The sequence below is a fragment of the Oncorhynchus kisutch genome, linkage group LG15 (assembly GCF_002021735.2).
Source record: "Oncorhynchus kisutch isolate 150728-3 linkage group LG15, Okis_V2, whole genome shotgun sequence".
Classification (NCBI taxonomy): domain Eukaryota; kingdom Metazoa; phylum Chordata; class Actinopteri; order Salmoniformes; family Salmonidae; genus Oncorhynchus; species Oncorhynchus kisutch.
Window position 1 is genome coordinate 29133495 of NC_034188.2, and position 22537 is coordinate 29156031.

The window sequence follows — 22537 nt, forward strand, 5'->3', positions numbered from 1 at the left end:
GACAACTCACATTACACGAACACAGTGAAATGTATTAACCTTGCCCTGAAATTTATGTCACAGTGGATAGCTAAGAGCATGCAGATCAAGAAGTAGATCAAAATGATCATGTGGTGTTAGATTCTGCTCCTTTAGATGTAGTCCCTCATTTTTGGATGTCGTTTTTAGAGAACTGAATCAAATCTCTTAATATATAACATATGCTACAACAAATACACTTTTATATGATCCCCTGACATATTTCTAAAGTGAAGGGTAACACAATTGAATGAGGGCTCAGGATTAAGACTAAGCCGTTCTGCCAGTCACATTCTGTTAAAGGTCTCCAAAGCACACACATCCCTGGGTCGCTCCTCTTTTCAGTTTGTTGCAGCTAGCGACTGGAACGAGCTGCAACAAACACTCAAACTGGACAGTTTTATCTCAATCTCTTCATTCAAAGACTCAATCATGGACACTCTTACTGACAGTTGTGGCTGCTTTGTGTGATGTATTGTTTTGTCGTCTCTTCCTTCCTGACCTTTGTGCTGTTGACTTTGCCCAATAATGTTTGTACCATGTCTTTGTGCTGCTACTATATTTATATTGTATTTATTTTTTAAATCCCAGGCCCCCATCCCCACAGGCCTTTTGGTAGGCCGTCATTGTAAATAAGAATTTGTTCTTAACTGGCTTGCCCAGTTAAATAAAGGCTAAATCAAATAAATAAAAAAGACACATGGTCATTTTAATCTGGATTAAATGGGCCCTGGTGACCAGTTTTGAGAGGAATATGAAAACATGTATTCTATTGTAGGCCTACCTGTACTAAACAAAACTATAAACACAACATGTAAAGTGTTGGTTCCATGTTTCATGAGCTGAAATAAAACGTCCCAGAAATGTTCTATATACACACAAAAAGCTTTTGTGCACAAAATGTATTTACATCCCTGTTAGTGATCATTTCTCCTTTGCAAAAATAATCCATCCACCTGACAGGTGTGGCATTTCAAGAAGCTGATTAAACAGCATGATCATTACACAGGTGCACCTTGTGCTGTGGACAATAAAAGGCCACTCTGAAATGTGCAGTTTTATCACACAACACATTGCCACAGATGTCTCATGTTTTGAGGGAGCATGCAAAGGCATGCTGACTGCAGGAATGTCCACCAACACTGTTGCCAGAGAATTGGTTTATTTCTCTACCATAAACTGCCTACGTTGTTTTAGAGAATTTGGCAGTACATCCAACTGGCCTCACAACCACAGACCACGTGTAACCACACCAGTCCAGGACCTCCACATCCGGCTTCTTCACCTGTGGAATTGTCTGAGACCAGCCACCCGGACAGCTGACGAAACTGAGATGTATTTCTGTCTGTAATAAAGCCATTCTGTGGGGAAAAACACATGGGTGGCTCAGGCCCACGCAAGACTGCGCCCCTGCCCAGTCGTGAAATCCATAGAGTAGTGCCTAATGAATTTATTTCCTTATATGAACTGTAATTCAGTAAAATAGTTGAAATTGTTGCAGGTTTTTGTCCAGTATACATACGGTTATACCAAACTGAGAAAATAGGTGAGGCACAGACCCAACAGGTCTCGACCAATGATTTATACTGTATACACAGTGCATTTGGAAAGTATTCAGACCCCTTCCATCCACATTGTTACATTACAGCCGTATTCTAAAATGGATTAAAATATCCCCCGCCCATCTACACACAATACCCCATAACGATGAAGCAAAAACAGGTTGACATTTTTTTTTTTATAAACAGAAATACCTTAATTACATAAGTATTCAGTCCCTTTGCTATAAAACTCCAAATTGAGCTCAGGTGCATCCTGTTTCCATTGATCATCCTTTATGTTTCTACAACTTAGGACTCCACCTGTGGTAAATTTAATTGATCGGACATTATTTGGAAAGGCACACACGTGTCTAAAGTCCCACAGTTGACAGTGCATGTCAGAGCAGAAACCAAGCCATGAGGTCGAAGGAATTGTCTGTAGAGTGCAGACAGGATTTTGGCGAGGCACAGATCTAGGGAAGGGTACCCAAACCATTTCTGTAGCATTTAAGGTCCCCAACAACAGTGGCCTCAATCGTTCTTAAATGGAAGTTTGGAACCACCAAGACTCTTCGTGGAGCTGTCTGCCAGGAACATTATTGCAATCAGGGGAGAAGGGCCTTGTTCAGGGAGGTGACCAAGAACCTGATGGTCACCAACAGAGCTTCTCTGTGGAGATGGGAAAATCGTCAATAAGGACAACCATCTCTGCAGCACTCCACCAATCAGGCCTTTATGGTATAGTGGCCAGACGGAAGCCACTCCTCAGTAAAAGGTATGAACAGCCCGTTTGAAGTTTGCCAAAAGGCACCTAAAGGCCTCTCAGAACATGAAACAAGATTCTCTGGTCTGACAAAACCAAGACTTAACTCCTTGCCCTGAATGCCAAGTGTCATATCTGGAGGAAACCTGGCACCCTACAGTGAAGCATGGTGGCAGGATCATGCTGTGGGGATGTTTTTCAGCAGCAGGGACTGGGAAACTAGTCAAGATCAAAGGAAAAATGAATAGAGCAAAGTACAGAGATATCCTTGATAATCTGTTTGAGCGCTCAAGACCTGACTGGGGACAAAAGGTCACCTTCCAACAGAACAAACCTAAGCACACAGACAAGACAGGAGTGGCTTTGGGACAAGTCAACATCCTTGAGTGGCCCAACTAGAGCACAAGCTCCCCATCCAATCTGACAGAGCATGGGAGAAACTCCCCAAACACAGCTGTGCCAAGCTTGTAGCGTCATAATCTATGCTCAAGGCTGTAATCATTGTCAAAGGTGCGTCAAAGTACTCAGTCAAGGGTCTGAATACGTAAATGTTTCTGAAAAGACATCTAAACCAGATTTTGCTTTGGGGTATTGTGCATTTTTTTCAATTCAATTTTAGAACAAGGCTGTAAAGCAAGATGTAAATACAGTCAAGGGGTCTGAATACTTGTGCACATACCATTTGACCTCTAATCACAATTTTTAGTGATGAAAGCATGGACTTGTGCTTAAAGGTAATAATTGTGTGAGTGTAGCATTGCTACACCCGCATTAACATCTGCTAACCATGTGTATGTGACAAATACAATTTGATTTGAACACCTCTTATTTGGATCCATTGTGCTATATCTTGCATTTAACTTAATGCAGTCACATTTAAATAATTATCCATTGAACAAGCTTATGTCACCTTAAACTCCCACGAAATTTAACATCTCCATTAAAATAATAATTGCTTCACTTAAATCCCATATATTTTTTTTATTCAACTACGCAAGTCAGTCAAAAACTCATTCTTAATTACAGTGACGGCCTACCTGGGAACAATGGGTTAACTGCCTTGTTCAGGGCATAAGGACCGATTTTTACCTTGTCAGCTCGGGGGTTCGATCTAGCAACCTTATGGTTACTGGCCCAATGCTCTAACCACTAGGCTACCTCCAACCCTGTTTACATTATCCATTTCACACAAAATAAAATAGGTTTCTCTACATTTTTTATTGCAAGTGAACCAAACAAACAAACAGGTACAGCTGAAGGTTGCCAGAGACAGGAAATGTGAAGAAAGTCAGATGTTTGAAAAAGAAAAAAATTTAAGCCAACTCCTCTTCACCCTCCTCCTCTTCAAACTCTCCCTCCTCCTCTGCAGTGGCATCTTGGTACTGCTGGTACTCAGACACCAGATCATTCATGTTGCTCTCTGCCTCGGTGAACTCCATCTCATCCATGCCCTCTCCGGTGTACCAATGGAGGAAAGCTTTACGGCGGAACATAGCTGTGAACTGCTCAGAGATGCGCTTGAACAGCTCCTGGATGGCAGTGCTGTTGCCGATGAAGGTAGCAGCCATCTTGAGCCCACGGGGAGGAATGTCACAGACTGCAGTCTTGACGTTGTTTGGGATCCATTCAACGAAGTAGCTGCTGTTCTTGTTCTGTACGTTTAGCATCTGCTCGTCCACCTCTTTCATGGACATGCGCCCGCGGAAGACTGCGGCCACGGTGAGATAGCGTCCGTGGCGGGGATCACAGGCTGCCATCATGTTCTTAGAGTCAAACATCTGCTGAGTGAGCTCTGGAACAGTCAGGGCTCTGTACTGCTGGCTTCCCCTGCTGGTAAGAGGTGCAAAGCCAGGCATGAAGAAGTGGAGACGGGGGAAAGGCACCATGTTGACTGCCAGTTTGCGCAGGTCGGCGTTGAGCTGGCCAGGGAAGCGGAGACAGGTGGTGACCCCACTCATGGTGGCAGACACCAGGTGGTTGAGGTCTCCGTAGGTGGGTGTGGTGAGTTTAAGGGTACGGAAGCAGATGTCATATAGAGCCTCATTGTCGATGCAGTAGGTCTCGTCTGTGTTCTCTACCAGCTGGTGGACTGAGAGGGTGGCGTTGTAGGGCTCCACCACAGTGTCTGACACTTTAGGGGAGGGCACCACACTGAAAGTGTTCATGATGCGGTCGGGATATTCTTCACGGATCTTGCTGATAAGCAGGGTGCCCATGCCAGAGCCAGTTCCACCTCCCAGGGAGTGGGTGAGCTGGAAGCCCTGGAGGCAGTCACAGCTCTCAGCTTCCTTCCTCACTACATCCAAGACGGAGTCAACTAGCTCTGCACCCTCGGTGTAGTGGCCCTTGGCCCAGTTGTTACCAGCGCCACTCTGACCTGGAATGGACAAAAGTAGGACATCAATGCAAAGATAATGAGATGTTATGGAAAAACTGGGCCCTGGTGATTGATTGTGCAAACACTAAAGTCAGGGATGACAAAGCTAATTAAGCGACATGGAGCCCCTTTGTTTTACGTAACCAATGCCAACAGTTTGTCTCTGGTGACTGTAGTCAGGTAATTAAGGTGTACTGTAGTAACATGCAACGAATCCAGGCACAGACAACTTCCAAGTTAATATAGTCAAACTGCCAAAGACAGTTTCTTACCAAAGACAAAGTTGTCAGGCCTGAAGATCTGACCAAATGGTCCAGATCTCACAGAGTCCATGGTCCCAGGCTCCAAGTCCACAAGTACCGCACGTGGCACATACTTTCCACCTGAAATAACACAAGAGCACTTAAAATAAATTAACATCCTTTCAAAACCCATTCTACCACACTTACAATAGTAACTAGGACATCAATTGTGTAGCCAGAGCTGGACAAAGGCCAGATTAAAAGACCAAATGTCGATCATGACATCACACAACCTAACTCACCTGAAGCTTCATTGTAGTATACATTAATCCTTTCCAACTGAAGATCACTGTCCCCATGGTAACTTCCAGTGGGGTCAATGCCATGCTCGTCACTGATCACCTCCCAGAACTAAAGACAAAGAACGCATTTTGATAAGTCTGAAAATGTATTATAAAATGTATAGACAATTCAGTTAAGATGTTTACAATCGAATTAAATAAAAAGCAAACAAGACATTTGAATTAAAAGAGTAATCGGCTTTTTTGCGTCATTCAAGTGCTACATCTAAAAACAAAATGGTTTCCAAAGTTGGCACCATTTTAAAATAGTATCATTTTTGCATTGTCCTTCGTTAAAATGGACAAATAACAGGCGAAATTGTGCTCGATGTATTAGGACAGACAAATATGCATATGTAAACTGAAACATAAGACTATAATAGTTGCAGTGAGCATGTTTTGGCGCACCCGTCTGAACAAGACAACCAGCCATATTACAACTGCGCGCGCTGAATCAACGCGGGGCGGCCAACACCCTTGAATTAGACTCATTGCGTCGATCTGAAGGTTTGCCCCGTTAAAAACAAGTTAATGCCTCTTCAAAATCATTGAACTTGTTGGAACAAACGGGAAGGAAAATCATCAAGGGGATGTGATATATTCCGCCAAACAAATTTTACCAACTAAGAACGGGGCCACATTGTTTTCAATCCAATACATAACATGTTAAAATTTCCCAAAAGTTAATTTCTCGGGCACAATTTGAAATATAATTAAATACAATATAGCGGGGTCATATAGCGTGGTTTATTTTTAAACAAATCATACTTCTAAACCTAATCAAAAGTCAAGGATTTAAAAGCCTAAAGTGTACCAACCTTAGCGCCAATTTGATTACCGCACTGCCCAGCTTGTAAATGAACAATCTCCCTCATTTTGTTAGTAGAGTAAACTTAGTCTTGTTTCAATGAGTTCCTTCTTTGCACGGCTACAATCGTCAAACTGTTGCTCCAAAGTAAATTTGTTAAGTCATGCTCCAAAATCGCGTGAATTTATAGCAATCCTATTGGTTCATTTGGTCGCAGTACCCGCTTTGTAAGCGACGTGATTGGTGTAATAGGGTGGGATGAATAATATAGGACCATAAAGAATGAAGTGGGAATAAAAACACTGGCTACAGTAGTAGCCTACATCTCGGCCTCCAGATTGTAAATCGAATTAGGTTGAGCATGTTATCAAAAGTCTAGCATGTCATCTCGACAGAATTCATTCGTTCAAGTTTGTAGCATTCAATGCCTTCAATCTGAATTTTTGCATCACGAAACATATCTCCACTAATAAGGGAGAAATAATCAATAGCCATAATTATATAATTTCACCTTTGATTTGGTCAATTTTCGCGGAGGCATAACGCAGGGAACGAGTTAAGGTTATTTATATTTTTGGACTCTTGCTGAAGTCTTTACATGCAATCTTCAAGACAGTCTTCTAATTTATAAGAGTTATAAATCACTTGTCATTGTTCACGTTAAAAGGTTCCACATCATGTCAGTTATTTTTTAAAGTCTGCAACATTAACCTAACCATTGTCATGTTGAAATCTCAGATAGACCAACTTGAATAACACTTTTATTTGTATCATGAAATCCTCCCTTCTCTCTACCTTGATTATGAGATACATACAGTACCAGTGAAAATATTGGACACCTACTCATTCAAAGGTTTTTCTTTATTTGTACTATTTTCTACATAGAACAATAGTGAAGACATCAAAACTATGAAATAACACATACAAAAATGTTAAACAAAATATATTTTATATTCATGAAAGTTGCCACTCTTTGCCTTGACAGCTTTGCACACTCCTGGCATTCTCTCAACCAGCTTCGCCTGGAATGCTTTTCCAACAGTCTTGAAGAGTTCCAACAAGTGCTGAGCACTTGTTGGCTGCTTTTCCTTCACTTTGCATCCGACTCATCGCAAACCATCTCAATTGGGTTGAGGTCAGGTGATCATGGAGGCCAGGTCATCTGATGCAGCACTCCATCACTCTCCTTCTTGGTCAAATAGCCTTTACACAGCCTGGAGGTGTGTTGGGTCATTGTCCTGTTGAAAATCAAATTATACTCCCACTAAGTGCAAACCAGATGGGATGGCGTATCTCTGCAGAATGCTGTGGTAGCCATGCTGGTTAAGTGTGCTGACTGTCAGCACACTTAAAAGTCACCCCCAAAGCATTCTTCACGGTGGGAACTACACATGTGGAGATCCTCCGTTCACCTACTCTTGAGTCTCACAAAGATACAGCAGTTGGAACTAAAAATCTCAAATTTGGACTCATCAGACCAAAGGACAGATTTCCACCGTTCTAATGTCCGTTGCTCGTGTTTCTTGACTCAAACAAACCTTTTCTTCTTATTGGTGTCCTAGTAGTGGTTTCTTTGCAGCAATTCGACCATGAAAGCCTGATTCACGCAGTCTCTTCTGAACAGTTGATTTTGAGATGTGTCTGTTACTTGAACTCTCTGAAGAATTAATTTGGGCTGCAATTTCTGAGGCTGGTAACTCTAATGAACTTCTCCTCTGCAACAGAGGTTACTCTGGGTCTTTCTTTCCTGTGGCGGTCCTCATGAGAGCCAGTTTCATCATAGCGCTTGATGGTTTTTGCGACTGCACTTTCAAAGTTACTGACATTTTCCGCATTGACTGACCTTCATGTCTTAAATTAATGGACTGTCATTTCTCTTTGCTTATTTTAGCTGTTCTTGCCATAATATGGACTTGGTCTTTTACCAAATAGGGCTATCTTCTGTTTCCCACCCCTACCTTGTCACAACACAATTGATTGGCTCAAATGCATTAAGGAAAGAAATTCCACATATGAACAAGAAGCTGGTTGAGTAGAATGCCAAGTGTGCAAAGCTGTTATCAAGGCAAAGGGTGGCTACTTTAAATCTCAAATATATTTTGATTTGTTTAACACTTTTTTGGTTACTACACGATTCCAAATGTGTTATTTCATAGTTTTGACATCTTCACAATTATTCTACAACACAGAAATAAGTAAAAATAAAGAAAATCCCTTGAATGAGTAGGTGTGTCCAAACTTTTGACTGGTACTGTACATATGACATGATACTGCCGCGGTGCCAGGCCCATAACAGAGCAGATGGGCTTGTTTTTGGCTTGTTTATGGTGTACTCCATGTGTAACTCTGTGTTGTTGTCTGTGTCACACTGCTTTGCTTTATCTTGGCCATGTCGCAGTTGCAAATGAGAACTTGTTCTCAACTAGCCTACCTGGTTAAATAAAGGTGAAATAAATAAATACATTAAAAAGATGTCGGTGACTTATTGTGTTAGTGGCCTACTTCCTAAAGAACTGTAGGAGAGCAACAGCTGAAGGGGGTCTCGGCCCTATGATCCTGCTTTACAGATGCTACTAACTCCTCATTCTCATCATCTCTTATTGTTTCATCTGACTATTAAACATTTGTCAGCAACCCTTTATTTGTAGATGCTCTACAGACTATGAGTAACATTTCAACTATTCACTTACTCTAGCACTAATCTTAAACCTTACCCTAAGCTTAGCAAGCAGTTTCTTAACAACATATAGTTCGTTATAGTTGGGTTTCTGACTTGACAATCCCCAACAGTTATACACATGTATCTACTATATCGTAGCATTTGATTTTATGACTTAATGCTGCTTAGCACTAATTGAGTCATGCCAGGGTAAATCCAAAGAGGAATAGTGGATGTGTGATTCTAGCCAAAACAATCTCTTGCATTTATAAATTATGAACTTTATTAACTTTAAAAAGGTTCATACTGCAGAAACAAGTACTGTCAAATTATAATGAACCTAAGAGCTGATGTGGCTTCTCTGAAAGCAGAGCAAGATGGACTTTGTTTCCATTATAAAAAATGAGATGTTTTATGGTCACTGGATCTTAATACAAATTGTTATCAAAATAATATTTTTGCTGGGAGAAAGAATTAAAAATACACATGCATGATTTCCATGCAAGAAAATTAAAAAAATAAAAAAATCCATTGAAGTCTTCAGAAGGTTTTCCTCCGGTACGTGTGTCTCAACAAAAACCCTCTGTTCAACTCTCCATACACTCCTGTACAATTATTGTCTGTACAATTATTTGATTTTAACAACCATATTTCCTAACACATTTCCCAGCGATCAGATCTTGTTCAGAGGTTGTCGTCCTGCTCCAGTCCATGCTTCTCGATGTAGCGTCTAGAGGAAAGGAAAGTGGGAACAACTAACAGAGTTGACAGGTGGACAACAACGATGAGTGTAAAACGTAGGGCCAAATGTGTCAATTCTATGGGTGGGTGAAATTAAAAATCAACCCAAGACTGAATTGCAGCATTGATCTCACCTTCTTGCAAACTCATACAAGGCCTCCTTCCTCTCTTGTAGGGACATGTGTCGGTCTACTGGCGATTTCCCAAAAGACTTGGCAGCAGGCTATGGGTCAAAATCAACAAAATCTGACTATACAGCAAGCTCCTGATAAATAGAATAGTGTAGCAAGATAGTACCTCAATTACTTTGCTGGCAAGGTAATATACACTGAATGTACAAAAACATTAGGAACACCTTCCCAATATTGAGTTGCACCCCCTTTTGTCCGCAGAACAGCCTCAATTCATCAGGGCATGGACTCTACTTGGTGTTGAAAGTGTTCCACAGGGATGCTGGCCCATGTTGACTCCAATGCTTCCCACAGTTGTGTCAAGTTGGCTGGATGTCCTTTGGGTGGTGGACCATTCTTGATACACACAGGAAACTGTTGAGCGTGAAAAACCCAGGAGTTTTGCAGTTCTTGACACACTCAAACCAGTGTGCCTGGCACCTACAACCATACCCCATTTAAATGCACTTAAATATTTTGTCTTGCCCATTCACCCTCTAAATGGCACACATACACAATCGACGTCTCAAGGCATAAAAACCCTTCTTTAACCTGTCTCCTTCCCTTCATCTACACTGATTGAAGTAGATTTAACAGGGGACATCAATAAGGGATCATAGCTTTCACCTGTTCAGTCTGTCATGGAAAGAGCAGGTGTTCCTAATGTTTTATACACTCAGTGTAGACTACCAGTAGACTTAAGACATCATTTAGATGATTGGCAAACCTTAATGGTGGGAGCAGGTGCAGCTGAAAAGGAGAGGGACCTCCAGGATGGGCCTGGTGCAGATGTGGAGGCGCCTGTGGCCTCCAATGGAAACTCCTCAGTGCTCTCCAGCAGGTTAGTGATAGTCGTGTCCACGCAGTTGGTTTGCACTGTAAAAAGGGTAAGGGAAAAGGTTTGGGAAACGCTGCATGCTACTGTGCCTTTTTCTCCCATTGATCCTAATGCAAACTCCATTGGTAACGCTTTACTTGAAACCCAGTGTCATAATACTTTACGATAGTAATAACTATGTCATAACAGCTGACAACCTGTCAATATGGTCATAACACTGTCATAACCCATATATTTACACCCTTTGTGACATATATTGCACTATTTTATGTCTGGTTATGACACCTACATAAGAACGTTAAATTTGAATAAAGCTTTCGGTTGAAAGTTTGTTTCTTAAATCCTTTGATGTAATGAACTATTTACAGTCATGTTTTTTCATTTGATTTCAAATAACTTGTAGAAAACACACTTTGACACTGTCAAGAAGCATTATGACCATCATAACTATATAAGCCAGATAGGCCTTCCACATACATGCCCTTATATCAGTCATCAGTCAAAAAGAGGATGTCTTGTCCTGCTCCTGAAATATGCTCCTGTATTCGTCCCAGTCATCAGCAACAGAGCATTGGGGTAGGCGCATGTCTGACATCAACGTGTGCACAGTTACAATGATAATTTAATATGGTTAATTTTTTAAAGCATATAACGTAAACATAATGTTGAAAGGAGGCTATAGTGTAATGGAATGTTTTGCCTTCTGTAGGTTTTTACACACTTATGTACTGACTTGCCTAGTTAAAGGTTAAATAAAAAATAATAAAATGTAGGTGTCATAACCAGCCATAAAATAACTAGTGGTAGGTTTTGTGGGTATTTACACTGATTTAGGTGTCATAACCAGCCATAAAATAACACAATATGTCACAACAGGTCTAAATATGCGTCCTGATAGTGTTATGATCACATTTTAAACAGGTTGACCTTGTCATAATGTGTTATGCCACTGGTTTCATGTCAAGTATTACAACCATTTCAATGAAATGCACAAGCGACTTGAATTGGTGCACTGCTCTTTTCAAATTCTGTGTCACTGCACTGGAAATGCAAAGCGGAAATGAAGGATTGGCGTACCCAGGTCTCTGGTGATGATGCCGAGGGGGATGTCAGGCAGAACCTCCTTCACCTGCTGGGCCATCCTGCTGATCCTGAGCTCCTCCACCCCAGAGCTGCGAACCATGAAGCCCAGAGGACGTGGTCTGGCACCCAAATCTGGACACAGACAGCAAATACACACCATCACTGACGGTCCCAACCACCTCCAAGTGAGCATAACTTGCACCAAGACCATGCTGTAAGAGAGGCTTTGTCAGGGAAGGTTTCTCCAGGGCTCTCTTACTTGAGGTTGTGGTGTGCGGTGCAACGTGCAGTTTCCTTTTCACGTGCTCGGCTTTGTCTGCTTTGGTAATCTGTGTTGAGACCACGCCGAGCTCGGTGGCTAGGAGCTGAAAATGGACGGCACAAAGACCAATCAGAGGACAATTGAATAACCACTCGCTCAGGTGCTCCATATCATTAAGAATTTTGTAATATCACAAGCTCAGAGCCTGGAATTGGGTGCTTTACGGCAGTCAATGTGATAACTTGCAATATGCACCATTTTTCAATAAGATACATAGGGGTTTTGTTTGAGACAATGTGGGCATTAGGGAACAGAAGGCGTTGCAGAACAAGTGTGTAAGGTTTAATACCCCTTGGATTTTGTTGGCAAACTCTTGAAGGGATTCTTCATCTTGCCTCGACACAGCGGGGAGCCATCTGTGAAAGTAAACGAAACAGGATCTCTACAAGCTTTGTGAGCAGTGATCGTAAACTTAAACTTGCCTCTTGATGTAAACTTGCTTCTAGCTCTAATCAAGCTGGTTGAAAAGTTATGACAACAGTCGCTAGTGAAAGTCTACATTCCGCTTGCATAGTCTTCCCCTTTTGTTGACTTAAAATTAAATAAGTCAATTGGATTTCTTTCCTACGATCTACACAACCTACTCCACGTTTTTAAAGTGAAAGAAAAATTATAGAAAATGTTCCTAATTAATAAAAAACCCAAAAATGTATTGATTGCGTTCATCTTCACCCGCTCCAGAGTTAATACTTGGTGGATGCACCTTTGGCAACCATTACAGCTGTGAATCATTTTGAAACAGATTCTACCAACCTTGCACCACCTTTGGGCAACATAAAGCCATTGTTTTTGTCAAAATTGCTCAAGCTAAGTAAATAAGGTTGGGAATCATTGATGGACAGTAATATTCTAACCTTGTCTCTGACTTTCAAGCAGATATAAGTCAGGACTGAGAATGGACCATTCAGGAAAACTGAACACATATTGGTCTATACCAGGGTTATGTTTTCAGAAGACTAAGACAGGGTTTCCTTTAACTTTTTATTTGGCCTTTGTCCCTTTCATATTTATTTTGATCCTGACAAACTCCCCAGTCCCTGCCAGTGACAAGCATACCCATAACATGATGCTGCCAATACGTTAAAATACAGAAGATTGCATTCACCCCACATTAGTGGCCTTTCAAAAAAATCCACTCCAAATCATCCATTCTGTTTGCAACACGGCCATTAAGTAATACTGCAAGACAACACGGCAAAGAAATTGGCCATTTAGGGACTGGGGAGTTTGTCAGGATCAAAATAAATATGAAAGAGCATACCCAGGAGCAAAGCAGTTTTATTTTTCAGTGGGACAATTACATATTAATGCCAAAGACGCACCAGAATGGCTTCAAGAGATGTTGAGTGTTCCTGAGTGGTCAAATCTCAGTCTTGTCTTAAATGTGAATGCAAATCAGAGACAAGCTTTGAAAATTGCTTTCTATCAAAGACTCCCAACCAAACTGAGCTCGAGACATTTTGACCAAAGTTTTCATACCCCTTGACTTATTCCACATTTTGTTGTGTTACAGCCTGAATTCAAAATGGATACATTTATTTTTTTCTCTCAACCATCTACACACAATACCCCATGACAGTGAAAGCATATGTTTTTAGAAATGTTAGCGAATTTATTGAAAAGTAAATAGAGGAATTCACACCTCTGAGTCAATACATGTTAGAATCACCTTTGGCAGCGATTCCAGCTGAGCTTTGCACACCTGGATTGTATAATATTGGCACATTATTATTATTTCTGTCAAATTGGTTATTGATCATTGCCGGACAACCATTTTCAGGTCTTGCCATAGCTTTTCAAGGTGATTTAAGTCAAAAGTATCACTGTCTTCTTGGTAAGCAACTCCAGTGTAGATTTGGAGTTGTGTTTTAAGTTATTGTCCTGCGGAAAGGTAAATTAAATATCCCAGTGTCTGGTGGAAAGCAGACTGAAGTAGGTTTTCATCTAGGATTTTGCCTGTGCGTAGCTCCATTCCGTTTCTTTTTTTAACCAGAAAAACTACCTAGTCCATTACGATTACAAGCATACTCATAACATACCATTATGCTTAAATATGGAGAGTGGTACTTTTTTTATTGGATTTTCCCCAAACATAACACTTTGAATTCCAGACAGAAAGTTACTTGCTTTGCCACATTTGAAGGCAAAATTAGTTTAGTGCCTTGTTGCAAACAGGGTGCATGTTTTGGAATATTTTTAGTCGGCACAGGCTTCCTTCTTTTCACTCTGTCAATTAGTCAAGTATTGTAGAGTAACTACAATGTTGTTGATCCATCCTCAGTTCTCCTATCAAAGCTTAAAGTGTGTAACCGTTTAGTTACCATCGGCCTCCCTGAGGGGTTTCCTTCGTCTCCGGAAACTGAGTTAGGAAGGACGCCTGTATCTTTGTAGTGACTGGGTGTACAGATCAATAAGAATTTGTTCTTTATTTAACTAGGCAAGTCAGTTAAGGTTATATATTTTTTTTTAATACACCATCCAAAGTGTAATTAATAACTTCACAATGGTCAAAGGGATATTCAATGTGTGCTTTTTAAAATTGTACCCATCTACCAATACATGCTCTTCTTAGCGAGGCCTCCCTGATCTTTGTGGTCGAATCTGTGTTTGAAATTCACTTCTTAAATTCACTTCTCATTACAAATAATTGTATGTGTAGGGTACAGAGATAAGGTGCTCATTCAAAAATCAAATTAAAAGACATTTATTGCACACAGAATGAGTCCATGCAACTTATGTGACTTGTTATGCACAGTTTTACTCCTGAACTTATGTAGGCTTACTATAACAAAGGGATTGAATTCTTATTGACGCAAGCTCATTTCTTTTATACCCATCTACCAATAGGTGCCCTTTTTTGCGAGGCACACCTTGGTGTTTGTGGTTGAATCCATGTTTGAAATTCACTGTTTGTCTGAGGGACCTTACAGATAATTGTATGTGTGTGGGTACAGAGATGAGGTAGTCATTCAAAAACTGTACTGTATGTTGACCTAAGGGTTGGGCAAAGTTGGTAGAATCTGATTGAATATGATTCACAGCTATAATGAATGTCCAAGGTGTTTCCACCAAGTATTAACTCTGGGGGGTAGACATATTTTTTTTTTTTAATATTCATTAGGAAAATGTTCTATCATTCCATTTGGGAAATGTTCTATTATTTCATTTGGGAAATGTGGTGTAGGATGTTTAGATCTGTAGAAAAAAAACACAATGTATTCCCTTAAAACTTTGTGACTAGGGGGCAGTATTTTAATTTATGGAAAAATAACGTTCCTGTAGTTAAACGGGATATTTTGTCAGGACAAGATGCTAGAATATGCATATAATTGACAGCTTAGGATAGAAAACTCTAAAGTTTCCAAAACTGTAAAAATATTGTCTGTGAGTATAACAGAACTGATATTGCAGGCGAAAGCCTGAGAAAAAAACAATCCGGAAGTGACTCATCTTTTGAAAGCTCTGCGTTCCAATGCGTCCCTATTGAGCAGTGAATGGGCTATCAACCAGATTACTTTTTCTCCGTATTCCCCAAGGTGTCTACAGCATTGTGACGTAGTTTTACGCATTTATGTTGAAGAATACCCGTAAGAGGCTACATTGCGCAAGTGGTCACCTGATGGCTCTCAGAGTGATTCTCGTGTAAAATACAGAGGTAGCCATTATTCCAATCGGTCCTACTGAAAAACCAATTGTCCCAGGGGATATATTATCGTATAGATATTTGAAAAACACCTTGAGGATCGATTATAAACAACGTTTGCCATGTTTCTGTCGATATTATGGAGCAAATTTGGTATATTTTTCGGGGTTATCGTGGCTGCAATTTCCGGTCAATTTCTCAGCCAAACGTGAAGAACAAATGGAGCTATTTCGCCTACAAAAATAATATTTTTGGAAAAAAGGAACATTGGCTATCTAACGGGGAGTCTCGTGAGTGAAAACATCCGAAGTTCAAAGGTAAACGATTTAATTTGATTGCTTTTCTGATTTCCGTGACCAAGTTACCTGCTGCTAGCTGGACAAAATGCTATGTTAGGCTATCGATAAACTTACACAAATGCTTGTCTAGCTTTGGCTGTAAAGCATATTTTGAAAATCTGAGACGACAGGGTGATTAACAAAAGGCTAAGCTGTGTCTCAATATATTTCACTTGTGATTTTCATGAATAGGAATATTTTCTAGGAATATTTATGTCCGTTGCGTTATGCTAATTAGTGTCAGTCGATGATTACGCTTCCGGACCCGGGATGGGGAGTCACTAGTTAAGATTGAATTTTAAGGCAGCAAAATGTGAAGTGTGTAGACTTTCACTAGGAACTGTACTGCTGACGCTGACTAAACATTAACTCTGAAATGGCAAGAGCGTCACATATCTAGGACAAACCACTGCTAATTCTAAGGGAATTTTCCAATGAGTAATGGAGTGGACTTCAAGGACAAACAAAAGTTGTCAAATATCAATTCTATTACGAGGTCCAACCAGAACCCGGACAATGACAAATAGTAAGAGACAGTAATTATTTAGTACCTTACATGGTACACTGTACACGGGACGAAAAAGGTCCACAACAGTTCTGTCAGCCAGAAGGAGTCTGGCGTGCTCTGGAGAAAGAGGAACAAAATACATTAGCGCTTTCATTAAAGGAACGCCTCTGCATGTGTCTGACAGAAATATGTTAAGACAAATCAAGTGCACAAAAACATATTTAGTCTACCAGCGGTGTGCAAAACAATTTTACAGGTCTTCCTATGGACTGTTGGATGAAATGATGGCTTGATCAACTAATATACGAGTGGTGTCTCAAAACAAACAAAGGAAATAATGTCACACTTTCTTAGAATTTCTATAAAAATGTCATGTTTAGTGTGGAACTTGCTCCTCCCATTTAAATGCACACCCACTCATCTACCATATATTACGAGTCTACTCAACAAGACTGAAGAAACAACAGCTGTCGTCCCTTGAAAGCCCAACTCTTTAAACAAAAACTTTCACCAAATGTATATTGCTAAATATACCACATTGCTTTTAAAATATGAGAAAGAGGCCGTTTAGTTTTGATTGTATTACCAGAGCTAGAAATGGTCTCTTCACTTGCAAGGCCACAGGCTGAATGGAATCAGTCAAGGAGAAAGGCCAGGAGCTGAGGGAGAGAAAACAGGTTGAGCACCAGCTCTTAGCACCAGTAATACACGGGCAGTACAGGGGCAGCCTATAGCAGTGTTGGCATTCTGCTCAGGACAGATTCTCCTCTAATCACCTGCTAATAAATCACTAACCATTTAAGTTGCTAATAGCAATAGTTCTCTGTCCTACTGGTGAAAACTAGAAAATGTATTTGTGAAGGCGAGAGTGGGGTAAGTAATATATATATATATTTTTTTTTAAACATTCAGCATCACTATGTCAAGGGAAATTTAGTATTCTTTGTAACAAAGATATCTACAAATATTTCAGGATGTGGTATCCCTGGAAATAATCAGAATTAATGTAAACATAAGTTTTTTTTTTTTGAGTGATTCTCTTGGCACAATTTAGGGTAAGCTGAGCATATGGACAGGGTATGTTGAGTGGGTGTTAAGTGGGTGATTGTGTCCAGTGACAATGGGTGATGGTGCTGGTTGGTCAAAGTTGAATTCATGGAATGGGGGTGTGGTATATTGTATATCTTAAATGTATGCCTACATTCAGATATAGAGCGCTCTGTTCAATATCACTTACCCTTACATTTCTTGACCAGTTGCCTGGGACAGGTATGTTGTTTCGATGTGCCAATTCGTAGGCTAGTTCTTTGCATTTGAAGCTACTAAGACCATGACACTGATCTGCAAGATTCTTGATATGTTTATCAAGCTGACTCCATGTCATCAGATAAGACCTTGTGTTCCTCTGCTACTCTGTCATAGCCTCTCTTTCACACAGGTACATGTTTGTTTTCTTTTTTGTCAATGCATCCCTTTACTGTCAATTCAGTCTATTTGTTCATCCTTTGCTGCTGCTTGAATGGACTTCTTCCCTTCTCTCACTTCCTTGGCTGCTCTCTCAAGAACCTCAAGAGGGGCTAGACTCCTGCTTGTTTTACATTTGTATACACGGGGCATGATGATGTCTGCAATGTAACAATAAAAATACAATATCTTGAGTTCATATGCATGACATTAAATATTATGCATATAACTGACAAAACGTAATCAAAATTTTTATGGGGTATGGTAGCCATTGGCTCACCAAGGCAAAAATGTTGACTATATTAAGGTACAAGGATGTATTTTCATGCTAGGTTTAGGACCTCATATTGTAGCTTTTAGAGACCCTAGGCCTTTATGATGACTCTCAGTTCCATTACATAACACAGATAAGTAATTGGACGAAGGCATGTTCTGCACAGGGGATTTTTGTTAAGAGCCCCGGCGCTCGGTCTGAACACGTATTGCTTGTGGTACGGTTTAAAAAGCATAAGGACCATATCTTTCATATAAGCGAAAACTAATTTTCTAAAACCAAAAAGGTTCAAATTGATGCACACCTTTATAGGGTTAGTGTTTCCGCAAGGCCACATTACAGTGCTTGTTTACGGAAAACAGAGGAGACCACCTGCGTTAATTAGCTATCTAGCATTCTCCAAACGCCTGTGTGTAAGCATAACTCTGAAAGTTTAGTGGAAGTGTAGTTGTCTGATGGAAGAACCCATAGCTGTATGGATCAGTGCAAAACTGCTACAGTAAATGTATATTTCTTATTTGAAGGATCCTTCCTCACTGATGAAAGATAAGGGTCATATGTTAAGAAAACCGTTTCGCCAACGATGATTATCGACATTTCTAAAAGTTAAAACACAGCTTGGGAATTGTAGTTTACATGAGCCAGTCGTGGGCGAAGCTAACCGCTGAGAACTGTAGGGAGAAGGCAGAATGCAGAAGGCCACCTAGAGTTTGAATGCTAGTAGAGACCCCAACTGATGTATAAATCAATCTTAAAACGATCTACTTTGGTTTAGATTAGGGGTGCATATCTGTCAATTTTGCTGCCGACTATCCGACCCTCATTAACCGGACAAATAACAGTAAATGAAAATTCCTAAACAGTAAAATTGCGTGACCAACAGAAATTATTATGTATGCATACAAGGAATTAACATGTTTCATTAAAGGCACACCTAATGCGAGTGGTTCCATGTGACAGAGATTAAAATCTTGGCTACAAATTTAGAAAGAAGGGGAATCTAATAGCAACAACTAGGATGAGTTGCTAATATGACTAGGACTGTTCCTTTGGTTCCGGAGAATGAAGGAAAGTTGATAAGAAAACCAACAGGAGAGAAATGCTGGTTAATGGGATGAGGAATTCTACTAAATAATTGCCTCCACGTTTCTATGGTTGGATTTTCACTAGGCTAATTTGAAAAAAGGTAAGACATACCTCATTTACAGTAAAGTAAAACGTTTTAAACAAGTGTACTGCCTCAAGCTCACAATACACTGTACTGCCTCAAGCTCACAATACACTGTACTGCCTCAAGCTCACAATACAAAGTGGTGGCTGACGCGCTGATAGCCTGCCTACTGTTGACTATAGCCTTTGCACTCTAATGGCAAATGGGAGACATGCTTTTAATTACGAGTTGAGATTGAAAAAATAAAAAAAAAGCTATTTAAATCGTGACCATCAAAACAGTTAACATGCGATTGCGTTTAGAATAGTTATTTGTTGCACAATGACTGGGCTTCTAAAAGCACGTTTCACTCCAGTAGTTTACAGGCTTTATGAGGAGCTACTCTCGTGCTGTCTGACAGACGGTAGGCTATTCCGCTCTTCAAACTAGGCTCTGTATGCGTGATAAATAACATACATGACGACTAACGAAAACACACACGCCAATGTAATTCCACCAATGAAAATACACACGCCCATTTAATTCCACTAAATAATGCAAATGAATCTATAGACCGATAAGCATGACCGGTCAAATGTATTTTCGGCAGCTAACCAAATAACACAGCGTTTCCCAAACTTGATCTTTGGGACCCCATGGGGTTCATGTTTAGTTGTTTGTGCTAACACTACACAGCTGATTCACATAATCAAAGCTTGATGATTAGTTGATTATTTGAATCAGCTGTGTAGTGGTAGGGCAAAAAAAAAAAAAGTGCACCCCTTGGGGTCCGATGGACCAAGTTTGGGAAACCCTGAATTAACAGTTAACCGTTAACATCAATCACTTAAACACAAGCATCATGAAACGTATAACTTAAATTAATTGGACTTTAAGAAAATCTGTTTTTTAGACCAAACTTGCTTACCACTTTTCCCATGTGGCTTCATCCTTCAGACTCAATGAAATGATGACCTCTTCCTAAATATTTTGGTAACATTATTCATTTTGTGTATGGTTTCCTAGAAACAAAGGGTGGCTCAACTAACCCTTAGGCTCAACTTACCCCACTCTCCCCTATACAAAGAGGGCAGATATAATCAAATACAAAAAATCTTTGTCTTTATGCATAGGATAAACCCCATAGAAAGCACTGATATGCACATGATGCTTTAAGCAGCGTGTGGGGCAGTGATACTCTTGGTTTGAAGAAACCAACTTCAAAAACAAATAGAGTGACAGACAGAACTCAATACTCTTGAGGACAGGAAAAATGCAGTGTATTGTGGCTCACCTGAACTTGAGCAGGCCAGCGCGCCCATTGGTTGTGTCCTCCTCAGGGAAGAGGAGCAGGGGCAGAGTTCCTGGAGAGGAGCAGTATCTCCTGAGGGACTCCATCTCATCCTGGCCCGATATGGCACCCAGCTCCATGAAGCCTCTGGCCCAACACACGAAGCCCGCAGAGTCCTCCAGCATGGGCTGAGCAGAGGAGCAGACAGGTCACATGACATGGTCAAAATAAATAAACACTGGTTGATGGCCAACGGTTGAGTCAATGCAGCTGCATCTCTAAACAAAGAGATCTTTGTTCAGTTGGGCAAGCACAACTCCAGGAGCTCAAAATGCAACACTATAAAGAGCGTCACTTCATCAACCAAAATACTCACTGTATTGCACGAGGTTAGAAGATTGACAATGTTGTGGTCAAACTGGGTCACGTGATTGCAAATGTACAGTTTTGTGCTTTTGTCTCTTAAACGTGGGCTGTTCTGTCTCACGTGCATACCAAGGACTGAGGACATTACTCTCACAATGAATCTGGAACAGGAAGAAAGCTTTGAGTTAGATTCTGTAAGCACAAAACAGGAGAATATGTTTTGAAACTGAGAAATACTACATGAACTCTAGTGTGGCAGGTAGCCTAGTGGTTAGAGTGTTGGACCAGCAACTAAAGGCTGCTGGATCAAATCCCCGCGCTGACATCTGTCGTTCTGCCCCTGAACAAGGCAGTTAACCCACTGTTTCCCGGTAGGCCCGTCATTGTAAATAAGATTTTTTCTGAACTGACTTGCCTAGCTAAATAAAGGTTAAATTTTTTTTAAACTATTCCAAATCTGCCAAGACTTCCCACAATTGGCTCTTCTTCCCATATTGGGAGAAGCCAATTGTTGCAGTCTAGTCAGATGTTGGTTTTATGATAAGGAGGAAGTCAGCCCAAGGTGTATGATGACGTTATATTGCTGAGTCAACCTTCAACTGCTTGTCAATAATGCAAAACGACCCTTACCTTCTAGCAAGACTGTCTGGGAGTGCACAGCTCACCAAAAACACATGTGCACCTACGAAGATTCGTAGTAACATCAAACACAGGCCAACTGGAGAGTAAAGCAATACCAGCAACAGGACCAGTCCATCGTTTGGCAACCTGTTTAAGACACAGATTTTCAGTGTGGTCATGGTCAGGCAGAATATTCCGAGTCCAATCGGACAGATTAAAAATTAGCAAGATTATAAAACTGCTAACGTTAGTTGGCTAAACGTGTTAAGAATAACAGCTGCATCATGTTGCTTAGATGGCTACTAGCTAGCAAACGAATGTTACTTATTGATACTAATCAAGATAACAGCTAACTAGTTAGCTAACGTCGTTCATAACAATACTAATATATTTTGGGCTAATTTTGCTACCTAACAAGCTAAATGGAAGGCAAGAAGACTGTGACCTAGCTAGCTACTAGCCAGAGCCGATTATGATCAGCCAAGACTATGGAAAATGTTTGCTATGGGAGTACTGATAAGCTAGTTAGCTAACGTTAGATACTTGTCTTGACAACAACACATCTTGTTCTTACCGCTGGAAGTCAAACATCTGTTCTATTCCTTGAGTTTCCATTATTTCACCTTATCTGTCGGTTGGGTAAGTTATTTACACGGGTTACATTCCTGCATACTAGCTTGCTAATCAAACGTAAACACTAATTTCAAACGATAAAAAGGTAAAACTGGCAACAGCTCGTTAGCTCATGTTGTAGCTGGCTAACGTGTCCAGTTAGTCTACCTTGGGCGCCATGTTGAACAGTAGAACGAGCAGAAGAGTGACTTTTTCCCACCACTTCCGGTTCCTTCTTTTTCGTTAGCGTTTGACACTCCAAAAATGGTCACCACAAGCTAGAAAGGGCTAAGGAAAACAGTCACCATATTCAACTTGCTCCTGCATCGTTATTTTCATGTTTTGTGATATCTCTGGGGAGAATTTG

At 40.5% G+C, this 22537-nt stretch overlaps 2 protein-coding genes across 3 annotated transcripts; both read right to left on the minus strand.

The window, feature by feature from the left end:
- Positions 1-3521: 3521 nt before the first annotated feature.
- On the minus strand, positions 3522-6335 carry LOC109905109 (tubulin beta-4B chain-like). Its single transcript, XM_020502287.2, has 4 exons — positions 6101-6335; positions 5244-5352; positions 4972-5082; positions 3522-4699 (listed from the first exon to the last, which is right to left on the minus strand). Exons 1-4 carry the CDS (start codon positions 6155-6157, stop codon positions 3636-3638), a joined length of 1341 nt encoding a protein of 446 aa, XP_020357876.1. The 5' UTR covers positions 6158-6335; the 3' UTR covers positions 3522-3635.
- Positions 6336-9009: 2674 nt separating this feature from the next.
- On the minus strand, positions 9010-22401 carry LOC109905110 (ancient ubiquitous protein 1-like). Of its 2 annotated transcripts, XM_031790045.1 has the most exons (13): positions 22339-22390; positions 22133-22186; positions 21568-21705; positions 20948-21098; positions 20575-20759; positions 16979-17051; positions 16436-16509; positions 12193-12259; positions 11841-11946; positions 11576-11713; positions 10388-10536; positions 9625-9713; positions 9010-9479 (listed from the first exon to the last, which is right to left on the minus strand). In XM_031790045.1, the coding sequence occupies exons 2-13, from the start codon at positions 22171-22173 to the stop codon at positions 9434-9436; spliced, it is 1257 nt and encodes a 418-aa protein (XP_031645905.1). In that variant the 5' UTR covers positions 22174-22186; positions 22339-22390; the 3' UTR covers positions 9010-9433. The 2 variants fall into 2 exon arrangements, with proteins under 2 accessions (XP_031645905.1, XP_020357878.1); XM_020502289.2 differs by having other exon boundaries at positions 22133-22401.
- Between the last annotated feature and the right edge of the window lie 136 nt (positions 22402-22537).

Excerpts from the sequence above, each read along its gene's own strand:
- LOC109905109 (XM_020502287.2), bottom strand. The coding sequence starts at position 6,157 with ATGAGGGAGATTGTTCATTTACAAGCTGGGCAGTGCGGTAATCAAATT. Across the intron at positions 5,353-6,100 it reads GTAATCAAATTGGCGCTAAG|TTCTGGGAGGTGATCAGTGA; the intron begins GTTGGTACACTT and ends CTTTGTCTTTAG. Across the intron at positions 5,083-5,243 it reads ATACTACAATGAAGCTTCAG|GTGGAAAGTATGTGCCACGT; the intron begins GTGAGTTAGGTT and ends GTGTTATTTCAG.
- LOC109905110 (XM_020502289.2), bottom strand. The coding sequence starts at position 22,173 with ATGGAAACTCAAGGAATAGAACAGATGTTTGACTTCCAGCG. Across the intron at positions 16,510-16,978 it reads AGAGACCATTTCTAGCTCTG|AGCACGCCAGACTCCTTCTG; the intron begins GTAATACAATCA and ends CTCTTTCTCCAG. Across the intron at positions 12,260-16,435 it reads TGTACAGTGTACCATGTAAG|ATGGCTCCCCGCTGTGTCGA; the intron begins GTACTAAATAAT and ends TTACTTTCACAG.